Consider the following 18,657-nt stretch of genomic DNA (forward strand, 5'->3'; position numbering starts at 1 on the left):
GCATTCATCTGGTCTCTGATCTGAGCTGCTGTTAACTTGCGATTTCTGAGGCTGGTGACTCGGATGAACTTATCCTCAGAAGCAGAGGTGACTCTTGGTCTTCCTTTCCTGGGTCGGTCCTCATGTGTGCCAGTTTCGTTGTAGCACTTGATGGTTTTTGCGACTCCACTTGGGGACACATTTAAAGTTTTTGCAATTTTCCGGACTGACTGACCTTCATTTCTTAAAGTAATGATGGCCACTCGTTTTTCTTTAGTTAGCTGATTGGTTCTTGCCATAATATGAATTTTAACAGTTGTCCAATAGGGCTGTCGGCTGTGTATTAACCTGACTTCTGCACAACACAACTGATGGTCCCAACCCCATTGATAAAGCAAGAAATTCCACTAATTAACCCTGATAAGGCACACCTGTGAAGTGGAAACCATTTCAGGTGACTACCTCTTGAAGCTCATTGAGAGAATGCCAAGAGTGTGCAAAGCAGTAATCAGAGCAAAGGGTGGCTCTTTTGAAGAAACTAGAATATAAAACATGTTTTCAGTTATTTCACCTTTTTTTGTTAAGTACATAACTCCACATGTGTTCATTCATAGTTTTGATGCCTTCAGTGAGAATCTACAATGTAAATAGTCATGAAAATAAAGAAAACGCATTGAATGAGAAGGTGTGTCCAAACTTTTGGCCTGTACTGTAAATCTCTGAGTGTGGAAAATATGTGACTGCAATGTGCACGTTTCATGTTGATAAAGCAGCGTGGGTTAATTGGATCTGACATGATAAAAACTGTTTGTTTTTTGGAGAAATTAAATCAAAACTCCATGTCCACAGCAGAAATTGATTGATGGGCCAACTTTAATTGACTATTAAAATGCAATTACAAGCTGTTGTTGTTGGGACGAGCAGGGGGATAGCTGTGTTGAAGTGCCACTGAAAGTCAACATAAGGAACGATGCAGTGTTCTGACAGAGACCAGCTCAGGAGGGATATGACCACAAAAAAATATCTTGGGGACAGGTAAATGGTCACTGAGCACACACACCTGGTCAGGGTGTCTACGGCTATCAGGCACTTTAATTTAATGCTTTTCAAGACCTTTTCAAGGTCACTTTAAACCAAATTTAAGACTGATGTATAAAAACTGATATGAAATATAAAGGTAAGTAGTATATATATGGTCCCTTAGAGATTGGTTTTATGTAGGAATATGGTTATTAGATTGAGTTAATCTACATTTCGCCTACAGGTAAGTATGAAGTAAAAAGACAGTTTTAGGTTCAGTGGTAGGTTTAAATTTGTGTAACATCAGAAATGTGGATTTTCATGCAGAAGAGCTTGACTCATTTTTAAAAAAGAAATCAAAAGATGGACAAGTTAAATTAGATTAAAATGTTGGTCGCAATTAAGATCTCACAAATTCAAATTTAGGACTATTTAATGACTTTTAAGCATGGTATTTATAAAATTAAATAAGACATTTTAAGATTTTTTAAGGACCTGCATACACCCTGCTGGTATTCAGCAAATAAGGGTGCTTTCAGACCTATAGTTGTCTTGCTTTGGTCTGAATCAGGGACAACTTTTTCTTTACAAAGGTGCATAAGTGCCTAGAGTTGGTTCGTGTTCTCACGGCAGCATTTACAAGCGGACCAGATCAAATGCCTTGTGCAAGAAAGCTGCTCTTGATTGGTCAGAACTTCCATGTGGGACAAATCCAGGAATTAAACAAAACGTTGAAGAAGAGTACACCTGTAAGATAAATGTGACACTTTCTAATGTCACAATGGAGGGACAACTACGCAGGTTGATTTTAGTGCTGCTCATTGTGGACTATATTGCTGTCATTGTTCATTTTAGTCAAACCATACAGTTTGAAAATGAGGCGTGGCTCCAACTAGAAAACAATGTTTTCATGCATTGGATGTGCTGAATGTGCATATTAGGGCAGTACAGGAGGAGGTGCACATTAATAATCCTCCAGGACTGTAACATGCTCATGTTTAACCCAAACAATGTGTCATGTGACTGCAGTTGGTGCGGATCGAGGTGGGAACACGTTCTCACCACAAACAAACCCACCACCTCTTCAAGAAGGTCTCCGTCTGCTTCTTTTTGGTGTGCACCTGAGTGCGATTGCTGTGTTCACACCTGCCCAAACGAACTGCACTTAGGGGGCAAATGAACTTGAGTTCATTTGAACTGAACCAAACAGGGCAGGTGTGAAAGCACCCTTAGTTAGCACTTAAATAGCATTATAAACGGTTGATTGAAAACTACTACACCAGCTTTGGTCTCATCAAAGAAAGCATTTAGTAAAAGCAGATATGACTTTTTTTAATGTGAAATCTGAGAGAATTTATATATAATTTAGACATTTTTAACGCTTGCATTACCTTTCAAAGAATCAAAAAGGCTCAGAGTGATACAGTCGCACTGTAAACATATTCTATATTTTCTGTGTCACAAGCTGGAGATGCTTCATTGTTAATCACTAGACTGCTCATCTGGATGAGTGAGAGGTTGTGAGACAAGAACTTGCTAATGTTTTAGTTTTATTGTAAAAGCTCCTCATATAATGCACGGTAGACATAATTTCTTTTAATCAGTCCTAGTCTAGGGCGCTGCTGAGAAAAGACTGTTCGCCTGTTGTTTTTATTCGACACCTCTGGGACCTGAGCTGAGGCTGCAATCTGGCAACCACAAGACTAAAGAGTTTCAGGTTTTTCCTCCTTTAATACTCTTTAAAAATACATTCAGTAACTAGCAGTTAACAAGTGTTATATTACCACTGTTAAAGCAATGACAATATAGTCTTTACCTGTGGTTCCAACCCAATACACATATTTTATTATTATTATATACAGGCTGGAGAAAATAAGAAAGGACTGAGGGAGAACTAAACAGGGTTGCAGATTTATAAACAAGGGAAAATATAAAAATTGATAACTGTTTCCAGGTCATATTGGCTTTTATCTTCATAATAAAATCACACCACTCTGAAAGCAATGTAATGATATGAAAGAATAAAATGTACTGCTGACTACAAATGCTAGCGATTAAAACTAACAGTGGTGCCTGGGGCAGATCTACAGAGCTTGGGCCAAAAACATTAAGCTAAGACTAAATGATGAAATTATTAAACCTGATACTTTAGATTAATGTTGGTTTAGTGCAGATTTGTTGGCACAGGTTGGGTTTTCACAGGTTGTCTCTGCATTAATAGTAAACCAGATTAGGTTAGGGAAGCTGAATTATCAGCATCACTAACTGTGAGGTTGAGGTGTTTGTTTATCACTCAGTCTGACACTAATTCTGTCAGTGTCGGGCAGGGAGTTTTTTTTTTCTCTTCTTCAGAAGAGCCCAATCATAATTAACCAAGGCAGCGTCTAATTAGGAGCTGAATAAATCCACGCAGGAAAGACTGATTGGTTCATTTTCTTCAACCATCCACCACCTGTTTTGCTCGATTCATTACCCAATTTGTTAATTTTATCTCCCCGTTCTCAAGGTTTAATTAAAGGCTGAAGAGGCCAGAGATGACATTTTGAAGATTCTTTCATTCCCGCCTTCAGCCAACCAGGGCTAACCTCAAACATGTCACTTAAGACCTTGCACATGTGTGTGTGTGTATGTGTTTGTGTGAGTATGTGGGTGTGTGATGATATAAAAGCCTGCAGGAACGAGGGAGATAGAGAAAAAAAACAGTCCTTTAAACAAACAAGGATTCCTTCAGGCAAAAAATAACATTACAGCTGGTGAATAGTTTCTTTAACATATTACAAATGGAGTATGCCACAACTTTAAAAAAAATTTAAATTTGATTAAACATTGCAATTCATGGACTTGCAATAATTCATATATTTGATGTTTCTCTTCAAAGTAAATTACTACCTTGGGACATGAATGACAGTATTTTTTTATTTATTTTTTTTTTTTACCAGACAGTATTGCAGTGAGGGTAGGATCGTTCAGACCAAACAACCTTTGTATTTTAAAGAATGAAAACACAGGGGCCTTTCTGGTTAAACAAACGCTATATTACTGTAACTGAAACTGGAAACCATTTTTTAACTGGAAGTTTCCCATTTGAAAATAATGAAAAGGTCTCCAGCTGGTTGCTTTTTTTCCAACACCATATAAGGAAATGTACACTGTATGATAACCATATAATAACAGCACGATACTTTGAAACCGGTATATCATTGCACTTTAAAGTCATAATATTGTTCAAACTGTAGAAAACAAGACAGTCCAGAAAGGCAGCTGTTAAAATCTGTGTGTGTCACTAATACAAAGAACCCAGGAGGCTGGTCCATAGTCGAATAAGTGAAATAAATAAAATGCACTTTTGACATGCTTTGGCACATTTAAAAAATCAAATCACATCGCACTTTTGTATCAAGGGTAAAGTGACAAGAGGAGGAATTAACAGGGTACAGAGTACAGGATAGGGAACAGAGGAGACAAGGCCTGGATAAGAGAGCCTGCCAATCACTTACCTTTTTTACCACTGAATTCTTATCATATCTCCCTCACAGTACAGATCATTACGACACATACAGCTCATTGTGACTCCAGTCGTAAAACCGTAATTGAACAGGGTCGTCGTGGAAGGAATCGTAATTCAGATATGGGCATACTGGTGTGCGACTGTTGTGGTTGCAGGGAAGAGTGATGACCTCTGACTGACCTCTGCCACTGTGTTTGGGTGGTTGTGGGGTTGGTGAAGTGGGGGTCAGGGGTGTGTCACGGCCTCGGCCTCAGTGTGCCATGTTAATGATGACTGATGTTCTCCAATTAGATGTGCTGACAGGCCCTAAAGCGCTGTGTCATTAATCACAGGAGTGGCGTGCACAAAGAGAAAATCACACCATGATTTATGGCTCCTCCGCCTCACTCTCTTCCCCTCTCTATCTCACTCTCTTCCCCTCTCTATCTCACTCTCTTCCCATCTTTTTGTGCTTTGGTGATCTAGGGGGGATTCTTGCACTCCTCCTTGAAACTTAATCAATCAGCGGACACGGACTCCGAGTGTGACCTATCCTACAGAGGAACTGCAGGCGGAGTGGTGACAGCGGTGACTCGCAGGGCTTTTCTGGAGGAAACGGCGTAACCTAGCCTGCAGATCTTTCCTTGAATGTCATTCATATTCTTCAATATGAATGACACGCGTGATGGAAATGGTGTCTGGGTGTATGAAAGTGCGGCATGTTTTTGGTGCGAGGTGTCTTGATGGGAGATCTAACAACCCTGTAGTTCACGTCCGCAGTCAACACAGTCAGAGCGGGGAGGGAGAAGACTCTGGAAATAAGGCTGGGGGAGGACAGCTGAAGTCACTGTCACATGCACGTCGGCCTGCCCCTTCTCTGTCACACCAACTCACCATAAAGCAGTGTCACCTCACTAACACACACAGACATCCCAGGGGCCTGTGACTGGAGGGGGTGGGGGGTGGGGCATCAACACCGAGGAGGCCGGGGGAGAGGTGGGGTGGGGTTGCAGGGAAAGGGTGGCAGGGGTGGGTAGGATTTGGGGGTTTAAAGGCAGGCAGACGGGGGAGGGGGGGAGCAGTCCGTACTGTACTCACATAGTCTGAATCCGCTTTGGAATCGTAGTATGAAATGGCATTCTCCTGTGCAGAAAAGAAGAGTGAAAAGACAGGTGATGAGAGAAGATATAGCAGTGTCTATATCAGCCCCGACTCCTGGCGGTGGTAAGCTAGAGAGAGCCGTGGTTATATTCAATCACACTGTTCAGCATGAGAATATAATCAGCATCACAGAACACAGGAGGAGTAGTGTGATGTGGAATGGCAGTCATGAGAGGGCGAGCGGACAGCTGTAGAGAGATATCAAAGGATGTAATGCATCTGGGCAATGTTTGTGTCAATAAGATGCAATGTATGTGGCACATGTTCGAACTTGTGTTGAAAACACCGTAGGAACATCTTTATGTGTTGTGGAAAACTTTAACAAAAAAAGAATCTGCTGTTGTACGAGCTCAGTTTGCAGAGAAAAGAATAAACTCAAAATATTAGTCTCTCTGGGAGTCTTATCGACCTCCGCTGGCTGTGTTTTCAGTCTAGGAAAACAGCTCTCACAAAAGAAAAGAAACAGAAAAAGGAATAAGGAAAAGAATGCAAATGTATGCTATTTTGTTACACTATTTTGCTCTAATTACAGACTGAAGTTACCAGTCACCAGCTGAAGCCAAACATTCAGCCTCTTGCCACCAAGCTGCCGGCCTTTACCCAGAGCAGAGACCCCATACTCAGACTGTTAGCCTCCCCGCCGTCCCCTTCTCCTCTGAACTGGCGTCCTTATCTCCCGTAGAGGCAGGCGTGAGGGCGGGCAGGGGTTGCATGCAGCGAGCAGCATCCGTGGGGCCTGCCTCATTATCATGAGGAGGCTGGCTGAGGATGCACTCTCAAGGGCACCACAGTGACTGACTCGCCCTCACTGGAGGAGCCGCGGTCATGGTCTGATGCGGGAGGGCGGCTGACGGAGACAGAGAGAGTCTACTGTACAGGTACAGCGAGTCTTACACACGACTTACTCAGCCTGACTTATTTTCTCTCAATTTCTGTTTGTCTCTTGCTTGCTTTCACCGTTTTGCTCTTCACTGTTTTCATCTCCCTCCTGCTGTCTCACACACATGCTGCTCTCTGTGTTTGTTTAACTGGTACAGAGACATACACACACCACCTAAATGCAGAACTTTTCTCTGTGTCTGTCAGCCTCCATCCTTCTCTCTCAGCTCCCTCCTGCGTGAGAGCCTCTCCATACACCACGACCCGGGTCTTGGCTGGCCTCCAGTGCTAATCAGAGAGTCAGTCATCAGCTCAGCTCAGTCCCTAACAACCCACCAAAGACACACAGTATGATCAAAACTCGCACTGACACTGAGCATGGGGCTGACCGGCCCTGACACAGCTTGTGTCTTTGGGTAATAAGCATGGACAAGATAGAGAAGAAGCAGAATCTGCCCCCCTGACACATCTCCTTAACTTACCAGCACTCCTCCCCAGCTCTGTCAGAGAGATCAGGAGTGAGGACGCAAGGAGAGGAGCTGAGTGGAGGGATCAGAGCAGATCGTTCAGGGAGTACACTTGGTTAAGGTGGAGGGTTAGTATGGAGGCTGAGGTCGGGGTGATACGAAGGGATGGACTGAGAGGAGAGAGATGGGTGGTGGTGGTAGTGGTGGTGGGTGCAGTGGGGAAAGAGCTGCCAGGGCTAAAAATAGCCCGTGCCTCTGCAGAGAGAGAAGAGAAAGAGAGCGAGCGAGACTGTGGCAGAGCAACAGTGTTGTTGTGTCTGCCAGCAGGATTGATCTGGAGCCCAGTCCTGCTTAGACTGGTCCCTCGCTTCTAAAGAGTTTACTCTCACTACTGCGGCATTACAACTCATTATTCAGGACTGCTTCCTGTAAATAAACGCTTGGTTCCTTGCACCCGAGGGACACCGTCCAGCAGCTTTACTGAAACAAATAATACACTCAAAAAAACATACCACACATTGCTGAGGAGAGTTAGTGAGAGGTCCAACACTGTAGCTCGCTGGCTAACACTTCATTACACAGTATTCTGTGCCTATCTCAAAATATATATATATATAATACACAGCGTTATATATGATAAATCAAAGAAAAAACAGTGGAGAAACATACATAACAAATGCAGATGATTCCATACAGGGCACACAGGGTCACTGGATGATTTGATCAGCATGAAAATTATGTGAATCATATGCTATGCTATCCCTCCAGAGTTCCACAGACTAGTAGATTTTATGCAAAGATACATTGAAGCTGTTCTGGTGGAACCTGTCTTAGATATTTATATTGGTTTTCCTTTTATTTATCATCCATCTATCACTGGTATCATGTCTGTTTGCACAGCTGGACAGCTGTATTTACCTTGCTGCACCCTTAGCCTGTACATAATAACTTACTCGCTCCCATCATGCACCATGTACAGACAATAGTCACTGCTTACAGTCATGTCTCAGTATGTGTAGCATTAGTATGGTGTTGGCAGCACATAATGCTTTCTTGTTTTCAATTGCATCATCACTATTTAAGCTAATTCCCCCTATTTAGCATTTACCTTAAGGCAAAATACACGTCATCTGTCACTGTCAATATAAATCCTGCATGCTGTGTTTACAGTATATAAACATGTACACAAGCACATAATCATCCAGTCCATGGAAATCCATTCAGTATTTCTTTCTTTGCACTAACCGCATCTATATACACTTGAGTGTTATGTAGATGTTTTATTTTTCATTTTATTTTTGGTGCTTTATATATAAACACCTATTCTTTAACATGTACACAATAGTCATGCCTATTCTTTACTATTATTTGTCCAGCTTTGTTGACCTTGTTCCCTGCTGCCATGTCTATTTCTGTGCAAGTACACTGGGAGCGATGGACAAATAAATCAGTCAGGTTTCCTGTATGTGTACACATGCTTAGCCAATAAAGGTGGTTCTGTTTTTAAATTGGTTATAACATATGGTAGATAATTGGACATTTATATGTTTATTAATGTAAAGCAATCATAACTTAGTAACTGAATACATTAATTATTGCTTGTGCTTTTGTATATTTTCAATAGAAGGAACACTGATGTTGACAAATACAGTAATGAACACTTATATCTGCTTTTAATACATTCATTAAATGTTTATATTATGCATATAAATGCTAATAATGGGTTTGAATATTAAATTGAATGGAAGCGAAAAGATGCAGAGAACTCAGAGATGGGATTTTTTGTTTTTAAGTCAAGCTACAATCTAAAATTCAGAGCAGGTAGGACATGATTGGGCACAGCAATGATATCTATTGGATTACAAATGGTAATTCATAACAAAACCTACAGCAGTACCAAGATGAATAATAGCAATTGCGCTGTAACTGTTAGCTTCAAGTCAGATGTTATATAAATTCTACTTATTTGTTGCCTTTTGCGATATGATGAAAGTGAAACCTCTGAATGTAATTACACGGGCAGTTAGAGATACACTGATCCTACTCATGAGCAACCTCTGCCTCCAACCACACACTCTGACACACACCACACAGACATGCACAGAAGAGGTGGCTCCGTGTGGACGAGTCCGAGGCCACCATGACCCTCTGAGCAGCCCCTAGGGGCAGCACGGCCATCTGCTGCGGCTGGTCACAGGTCTCTATGGGCTTGGGGTCTGGGTTAAACACACATCTGATACAACACCAAGCCAACAATTATCCCACATGCATGTCTCTCTGAGGCCTGTGCACCCTGCTAATACACACACACACACAGTATTTAACACATGATCGCATTCTCACAGACACTCGAATGCAGTATGTCCGCACTTGTGGATATACATACAGAGCAAGTCTATACACAAGGCTTGAGTGTATGCGCTCACTCACCACATGCACGCAAAAGAAACACACAAAATCTGAGAATTTTCCACTGACACAAAGTGCTATCAGTAAATTAAATCTATCATGCTGAGTGGACCAACAAATTCCAAACAGGAGACAAACACTGAGGTCAGGTGATGATCTCCAGCCCCTCCCTTACATCAATCTTCCTCCGCTCATCTTCTTCCCTCTCCTCATCCTTATCTCGATCTGCTTCCTCTCTCCTCCCTTTGCCACATCTCTCCTCCTCCTCCTCCTCCTCCTCCACCCTGCCCTGTCTTATCTTCATCTCTCCCAATCTCTCTATCCTCAATACCAGCCTCCTCTCGCCAATTTCAGATTTCAGCAAAAGCAGCGGCGCGTAGGTTAGATGCCTACTGTTGCTATAGAAACCGCCCCTCTGCTCTAGATTACAATGTGACTTTGTCTCCTCGCCAGGGCTACAATGTCTGCTCGTTTTTATGTCTGACCAGATACATGCCTGCCTATCTTTTGTTTGTCTGTACGCCTGTCAGTCTTTCAGACTATGAGGTTGTTCATCTGCCAGCATGTTTTCTTGTCATCGCTACACGCTGTTATTTTAATGTCACCCACTGCTTGTAGTTACACATTTAAACTTCAAAAATCTCCTGTCAAGTGAAGGTCGGAGCCTTTAGAGCCCCAAAATTTCATCATATGCGAGGAGGGCCTTGACAGATGATTTATCTGGTAAAGCATGGGCCAGGGTAACAATGTGTGATTGAAAAATGGCTGCTACATAAAGGCTGTCATATGTAGGGGCACATGTAATGACAGAGTGTGGTCGCTGGGGCTAAATCTTTTGAATTTTGAAACTGTGAGCTCTCTCAATGGGCTGGCTGAGACAGGTTGACATTTGAGTGTGAGACAAGCGCTCCATCATGGGTGGGGACAGATTACAGTCATATTCATATCTCCTCTGGACACCTGCTAATGATTTTATAATTACAGAACACACTCTGTGCCTCCGCCGTGCCCTGAGGTGTGCACACACACACACGTAGAAATGTGCACACACATACACACGCACGCACACACAACGTCTTTCACGTACACACACACAGTGCACCTCTCTCTTGGCCTCGATAGTCTAGCAATCATTCGTAGCACCAGTTTCCCTAATGGAAGCTGACATTATATCAAACACAATAAAGGATTTCATTTACTGCTCTTCATTAACCCACGCACATCAGCCCATAAGGTACACACGACACACAAGCCCGCACATACACACACGCTGCTCATTTAGTTGGAAAATGCAACCAGAATAAAGGAGGAAAAACTAAACAATGTGATTTGGCTGCAGTGAAGAACTACTTACGTAAAGTTAGAATCAAACCTGTTATGGAGCTATACGTTCCAACTCCTTTCCTTATCTCCCCCACTCCAATCTCTCCTCATGTCTCTCCCTATCTCTCCCTCTGTCTTTCTATTTCCACAGCGTCCTTATATCCCGTCTCTACGTGTCAAACGGTATGAAACTCAAAGACATTTGAACTAGATAAACACTCGGCCATATAAGCTGGTGAGAACTCTCCAGTGACAGGGGGAATGCAATCCTCCAGACTAAGCACATAGGCTACTCTGACACTTTGACTCCGCCGCACATGCGACACACGGGTGCATTACAATCTATGTATGTTAAGTAAGAAATGAGTGACATGCAATTTCATCTCGAGATTGAAAAGTAAAGGAAAAATACACACAAGGGCGTTCATGCTAAAAGGAGACACATCAAAATGAAATCACAATACACCATCAGAAACGAATTAGTTCAGCTCATTTCCTTTGGTTGTTATGGCCCACAGGTTTGCACTAGTGTTAAAATGTGAGCTCATGAAATATGATTTTCAAACAGAGGTAAATTAATCATAGACATGTAGACATTTGTCAGAGATCTGAAAGCCCTTTAACCACTTTGATCTTGAATTGCAGGGGTTGCCTGTGAATAAAATATGAATTCTTGTTCTTTGGTGGAGCCTTTTTGATTCACGGGATGTTAAATCCTATCCTTTACTGGGTGCGGGCATATTTCTTATTCACAGAAATGTGAGAGAAAAAAAATACAGCATGCGGACAAAAATGATACTCACTTGTACCTCAATTGTACTTAAATGGGAGATCCAGCAGCTAGCAGGTCCAAAATTGAGTTTAAATACAACCTTTTATTGTATAAAAGACTCACAGCAGTTCAATATATACTCAGCTACCAACTTATTAGATACACCTAGCTAAAACAGCCCTGTCATAAATCCTCTCCTTATGACGGTAATAATGTTCAGTTTAGTTTCAACTGTTTAACAGAGGTGTTATTGATTGCACTGTTTCTCAAGGGATTTTTTTCCAGCAGCGGTGCTGAAGTGTGTGAGTTTTATTCTGCGCCACTGGAAGATATTTAGCACATCCGCTGACACAGGAAGGGCTTGAATTATGTTAAATAAAATGCTTCCTATATAATACATGCTGTTATAATCGCTCCTGCACGAGGAAGATGTTACATTTGACATCAAATGTTTTAATCAGTAATGTGACTCTAACATTGCCTGTCAAAAAAATTGATGACTGTTAGCCTACTGAGTAGAACACAGATAAAAGTTACCTACTTAAAAATGAATTCAAATAGTTTAAGACATTCTTGAGTAATGACATCAAAACTAAAGACTGTGTAATCAACCCTGTGTTTCCAGTGCAGTGACAAAACATGTCATTTGTCTCTGCACAATACAGGACAAATTCAAGCTAACTGTACTGTGGCTGCTTAAAGTAAAGACAGCAAGTTACTTCCATACAGGGTTATTTTTATAAATGGATTGATTCATTCAACGTTATGGTCATTATGGTCAGCGTTATACTGAGACACGAGGGTCTATCCTAATTAACATAATGGTGAAGACAAATTAAACCTGTAATGTGATACGATTCAACATCAACACAAACTACAGCCTCTAACATGAAGTTGAATTAACACCACTCAAACAGGTTCAGCTAACACTACATACTTCACAAAGGCAACTGTGTGTAAAGCAAACACATGACTGACTAAAGACCTAATTTTGGCTATAAAACTGCTGTATCTGCTATTTTGTCATCATGAACTTCATCATCATTGTTTAGGTAAATAACTACTTGTACATGCACAAAATATTCTGTTGTTTTTTTCCTTGTCCAAAAAAAGACAACATTCCTACCAAGCTGTGGACATACAGCCTTGCGAACTCTGATTAACGTACCCTAACATGACGTTTATCATGTCAAAATAAAGTAAAGTGGAACACTAGAGTGGCTTGTCATTTTGCTTCTTTGCATCAATATAGGAATTTTCCACTGGTGGCAGACTTGTTGGGTCGTGCAAACACAGCCTCCCTCTTTCATTCCTTCAACCTCCTTCTTGAAAAGGTTGGTGCTGCGATATTTACGCATATCCAAAAAGCTGTTGGTATCCAAGTTTATCATAATGTTTAAAAGTAGGTATGTTTCTCCTTCTGACTAGAAATGTCAGCTTTTATTTTGGGCATGCATCTCTACCCCAGCAGTGCAAACTATTGATTAGTGTACAACTTATCCATGACATGAGGGATGCACGATATTGGATTTTTTGCCGATATCCGATATGCTGATATGTAACAACTCATCTGACTGAAAACTGAAACCTATATCATTATATCCATTTTTTTCCCCCAGCTAACTTTAATGATCATCAAGTCTCTTCTGTATCAGAGTTAACATCATATTATGCATGCACACTCTTATCATGATGGCCCACCAGCAGATGGAGACATGAAATAGAATGCTTTTCAATGTATGTAATATTTTACTCATTGTGCAAAATAAAAAAAAAAAAAAAAAAAAGCATGTTGGCCAATTCTGATATTTCATTTTAAAGCCGATATTAGCCGATACTGATGATGTGGCGATATTATCATGCATCCCTAGATGACACAGAGCCGACTGAAAACCGGCAAGAGGCCGTGTGTCGCAAACTGCGGGAAAAACCCAAATTGAGACTTAAATTCCAAATGTGCTGTACACATGACGTCTGGGGTGCTTTGCTTGGCCCCGACCCGGCCCCGGAAAAGCGGATGAAAATGGATGGATGGATAATACCAACATATCCCACGTTTTAATTGAAAAATGCTAAACTCTGAAAAAGGCCTAATTTGGAATATCCAAACATAATGTGCTGCTTACATGATCTGCAATTTAATTCAAAATACTGTCATGTTCAGAATAGTGTGCATGTAAATCTGTTGATGAAGTAAGTCTAGAATAAGAACAACAGTAAGAGCCAACAATAGTTAAAAAGAGCAGAACTCAGAAGCATTAAAACAACATATAAATTGTTCTCTGGTGATATCACAATGCATTTTAAATGCACATATAGAAAGGTTAAATAGAAAGGGGGAAATAAACTCTCCAGAGTAACTGTTAAAACTGTTTTTTTTTTGGATAATATAAATAAAATACTATAATTTTTTTCTATGCTACGAAAGTGTCTTTGAGTGTTACTTGTTGCAGTTGATTCTTGGAAGTCACTGCTTTTCCCCTCAGAATGTTTTTTCCTCTTTATTTAAAAGTTTATTTGCACCTCTGTCCTAGAGGGAGCCACTTGGTACCCTGTCTCATCACTTTACAAATAAATGCAGACATGTTGTTTGAGGTGTCTGGTCTGAAAAATATGGCTGTTGTCTTAACCACTGAAGGTTACCAAAATGCCTCTTTATAATGTCAAGTCAATAAAGAGTCAACCAGCAAACTGGAAATTAAACTATTGGCCTGGAAGACAGAGAGGGAGGGAGGGAGAGAGAGAGAGAGCTATCGAGCTAGAGCGAAACTCAGATAAAGGAGTGCATGACGGAGGCCTTGGGCGCGGCTGCCTCCCTCTCTCTCCCTTTCTCTCTCTCTCGCTCATTGGCATGCTCTGCATCTCCAGGCTTTTAAGCGATTAGGGAGCTGCTGAGACCATGGCGTCCAAGCATAGCTCCATGCAGATGTTCATTTGTATGCCAATAAACAAATGTGCCCCCAGATTAAAGCTCCAATACACAGTGCAAATTCAGCAAAGTGAATGACATTCTCCATGCACATCTCATCAATGTCTTGCTCTTCTTCAGACAGAGCGCCATGCCTCCTCTAAACGCATGCTCACTTCAAAGAGTCTCAGAAAGATGGGCAGCAATCCAACAGATAGAAGAAGGCGTGAGGGAGGGAGGACAGAACGAGGGAGAACAATTGAGGAAAAGAGAAGTTTTGATTATTGCGAAATTAGGAATACATAATTTAAAATATATCAAGGGTACATACGCCACGGTTATATTTCATGCCCCCAATTTCACCCATGAATCTGCAATTTCTGCTCTATAAATCTCTCTTTGTAAACATCCTGCAGGTCACAGAATCTTATTTTTCTCCTCTTTTCCTCTCTCCCTCTCTTCTTCTTCTCCTCTCTCTTCCCCTTCTCTGCTGTGCTGTCTCTTTCTTTCAGAGCCTGACACTTCCCCCTTGGTAAAAGCAGTTAAATCAGTCTGTGAATATTCCAATCCTGCGATAACGAAAGAAGGCTTTGTCCTGCTGCACTCTGGGTAATGCTGCTCTCCATTGTTGGCTGACAGGGCTCCATTGAGGAGCAGGTTTTAACGCTGATAGCATCACCACACTGCATGGACACAGTGCCAGATAAAAAGCCTATCCAACATGACACATGCATGCCAACACCTCCCAAACAAGCCCCCAATCTGATGATCAGAGGGGAAGCAGGAAAGAGGTGCTGTAAGACCAAATGAAGACAAATAAGATAAACAGGCCATGGCAATATTAACGCTATCATTGGATTCCAGAGGGATTTGATAAAGCAAATGCAATTATCCACGTCTAACATTTTTACGGCATCTGTAGCCGGGGTGACCAATCACAAACAAACCGCTACTCAGTCAGGTTGTCCCCGTCCAATCACACTACAGCTTGGTGTGACACCGTAGCTCCACTTATCTCTGTGAAATGTTTCCAGGTTCCATTTTTCCTAGAGGGTTGAATACAGCTTTTTCATTTCACTGATGTTTTTCAGCCATTTTACCACTGCTAGTCCATAGAGTCCTCAGAAGTTGCCACCTCCTCTTTGCAGGCTGACTGAGAGTGGCCAATCAACAATCAGCACCGGCCAAAGGAAACCTGTTATTTTCGACCCCGTAATCATTTCCATCAGATGCCTTGCTGTCCCTCACAATGATTTCAACATTCAAATGACAAAGGGAAGCCTGTTTTAAGATATCTGCAGACAGGCACCAAGGACAGCGGGGACAGAATACATTGAGCAAACACTAAAACCAGAGCAGGTTTCTCCCCTCTGCTACAGCACAACCAACCTGTCGCCACTCACAAAATGACAACCTGCCCACTCAGACTCACCACTTTCCTGGAGCACTATGGTAAACTGGAACACAAGGAGGGCTCGGACATCAATTTTTTTTTTTTTTTTTTCTGCAGACATCTCTTTTAATGGAGACAAGATAAGACGATCAATCATTTAGTCTTTAAAATTTCTGACAATAGTGAAAAGTGCCCATCACAATGTCTTCAAATTGTTTCTTTTGTCCAACAAGCAGTCTAAAACCCAAAGATATTCATCTCGCAATAATAGAAAAGCAACAAATTGTCATATTTTAGGAGCCGGAATCTGCTTTTTCTGTCTTTTTTCAAAATTTCAGTCCAAAATTAAAATTGTTATCGGGTTGACATGGTAGCGAAGGGATTTAAGGCACAGGCTATGAACCACAGCATCCTCACTCATGCTGGCAATGGCAGCTCAACGGGAGGGAGGGTTAAGGGGGGACCAGTTCCCCACATAATATTAAGCCTGACCCCTCCCCAACTGTAACAAATAATTTTGTTCCTTTACTCACTCTACATTTATTCTCAGAGACTAGAAATAGTAAATATTCATTGTCAGTGATAAATGCATTTGTACTTTAACAATAAAAGAGTATTCTTGGCCCAGTTGTTTAAAAGATTTAATTTGGATCTATCCAGGATCAGTTTATCCATCTCACTTTTGTGCTGGTATTTCAAAGCAGCATGGGATTTGATCACCGTGATCCAGTTACATTTTTAAAAAAACAAGATGATCAAATCCAGATAGCCAGCGCTCTAAATGGGACTACATATCACATTGTAGGCTCCTAGCCATCTAAAGACAACAGGTAGAATAGCCAGTGTGGGGCCACTTCAAGTGTTAATATTTAAAGAGATGGAAAACAGCATGGGGGTAAGAAACTTCTTTTGACTGTGTCATTGTAATTATTTTACAGTGATAAATGGAAGTTAAAATTGAGTAATTTCTGTTGGATGTTTACAGCTATTTCGGGGATTATTTCATTCAGCCCTTAAAAAAAAAGCTGAATAGGTACCCTAACACCCGGGCTACGGTGCCTGCGGGGGCAGTACATGACAGCTACCTCAGTAAACTGCTGGAGCTCACATGTGAGCAGTGTTCACAAAGATATTGTTGCTGCTGCGGCACTGCTGCAGAGCTGCCTGCTGGTAGAACTACTGTATTTCCACAACTGAAAGCAGAGAATCCATTAATTTATGGCAAGTGCCTGCATTGTCAACAATACAGCCCTGCAATTATCTCACAATAAAGAGCCTTGGGTTAACAGGTGAAGGGATTCTGTCCAAAGAAACATCAGAGGGCTTTAATTTTGAAACGGAAACAGGAAGTCAAAAAGTAATATTCATATTTTTTTAATGTCTGAGGCAGATATAGAAAATGAAACTGTAGTGAAAGGTGGTGTGATATCATTCATAACAAAAGACCATTTTCACTGTCTATTTTGCTGAAAAACGTGCATTACATGGAAAAATAGGTGAGACTCCAAATCTATAGATGTTCCGCAGCTGAGCTACAGCCGTACCACGCCTGACCCATGCTGCTCACGCGGGTAGTATAGCTGTACCTGTTAATATGGGTGGTTCTGTGATACAAATATGCTGCTCATGCAGACAGCGTGGCCCAGGCGCTATGTCTACTTTATCCACTTTATCACTGTAACCGTTACACAAATCAAGTGCAACATATAAAATGTAAATCTATTTTACCATTTTAAAAGCTTTATTACAATCTAGTCCTGAAATCCACCCATCAGCAGACGTCAGGATAGCATTGATATTGGCATCAATGGTATCCCAATCCTAATAAAAAGTCTGAACAACACATACTGAAATTTTAATCCAGATCAAAACTAAGACTGGATTACGTGATCAACCCATTTTCAAGATTTGATCCAATGATGCGAAATCCAGTCACATTACTTCTGAACAACTGGGCCCCTGTGTTTATTCTTATATCTGTATTATTAGTCTTTCTTGAGAATCAAACCTATGGTGATGGTGGTAACAGTTCAATACTTAATATTTTTGGTACCCATAAAATCCCATGTCCCCCGTCCCCCCCTACCACTGCATTTGCTGTTTCTATTTTCCAACTCTCTTCTAACGATTCATTTTCTTTCAATAAAGAAATTGATGTATTACTTAATGATTTAATCGATAAATTCTAAGACAATGTGTCTACATTATAAAAAGAGAAAACTGTGATATAAAAATAAAAATAAAAGTCTTTTCATGACCCTGCTCTGACCAGAAGGGGCCTTAAAAATAACATTTCATGGGTCTTGGCCATGTGTTGAAATGGGAAAATCGAGGTCCGTAGCACGGCTCTCTGGATTTCTCTAACTATTGATTCCCATCTCCTGTGAGGCAGAGGGATCGATCAGTAGGATTTAGACATGAGGGACACTCTCTCAACCCTCTCTTCTGGCTAGCACGCTGCATCACAGTTGGCCAAACTGCTGCCGACTGAAGGCTTACTGACACACCTGAACTTTTCTCCTTCTCTGTTTTCTTTTTTATCTTAGCGTTTCTCATTACCTGCTCAGGTACTTCAGTGCTTCTTCCATTCTGAGTCATTTTAGACTTTGCCAGTGTCCCTCTACTCGAGAGTGGAACAGCATGAGTTTTCAAGAGGTCTCTCTTGAAGCAGCAGAGGAACATTAGGGGTGAGATGTGGAAGGGAGGTAGAGAGAAAGGAGTTGGAGAAGGGGAGAAGGAAAAAAACTGAGAAAAGGACATTTATACCTTGGAGAGCACCACTTAAGCAAATTACAGTGGTCTGCAATCAAGAAGCTGAAAATACCAAACTGCTGGGTCACCACAGCAACCAAAAGCCTG

General features: G+C 41.3%; 1 protein-coding gene across 3 annotated transcripts in view; it reads right to left on the reverse strand.

Moving 5' to 3' along the window:
• cacna2d2a (calcium channel, voltage-dependent, alpha 2/delta subunit 2a) overlaps nt 1-18,657 on the reverse strand; it is a 205,016-nt gene that overhangs the window by 73,994 nt on the left and 112,365 nt on the right. For 2 of the 3 annotated variants that reach the window (XM_033627001.2, XM_033627000.2), the window contains exon 5: nt 5,585-5,629. The exons of the other annotated variant lie outside the window; for it this stretch is intronic. In XM_033627001.2, the coding sequence (XP_033482892.1) occupies nt 5,585-5,629 (45 nt within the window). The remainder of the gene's footprint in view (nt 1-5,584; nt 5,630-18,657) is intronic. 3 annotated transcript variants of the gene reach the window in all.

The sequence above is a fragment of the Epinephelus lanceolatus genome, chromosome 1, assembly GCF_041903045.1.
Source record: "Epinephelus lanceolatus isolate andai-2023 chromosome 1, ASM4190304v1, whole genome shotgun sequence".
In the NCBI taxonomy this organism is placed as follows: Eukaryota; Metazoa; Chordata; class Actinopteri; order Perciformes; family Serranidae; genus Epinephelus; species Epinephelus lanceolatus.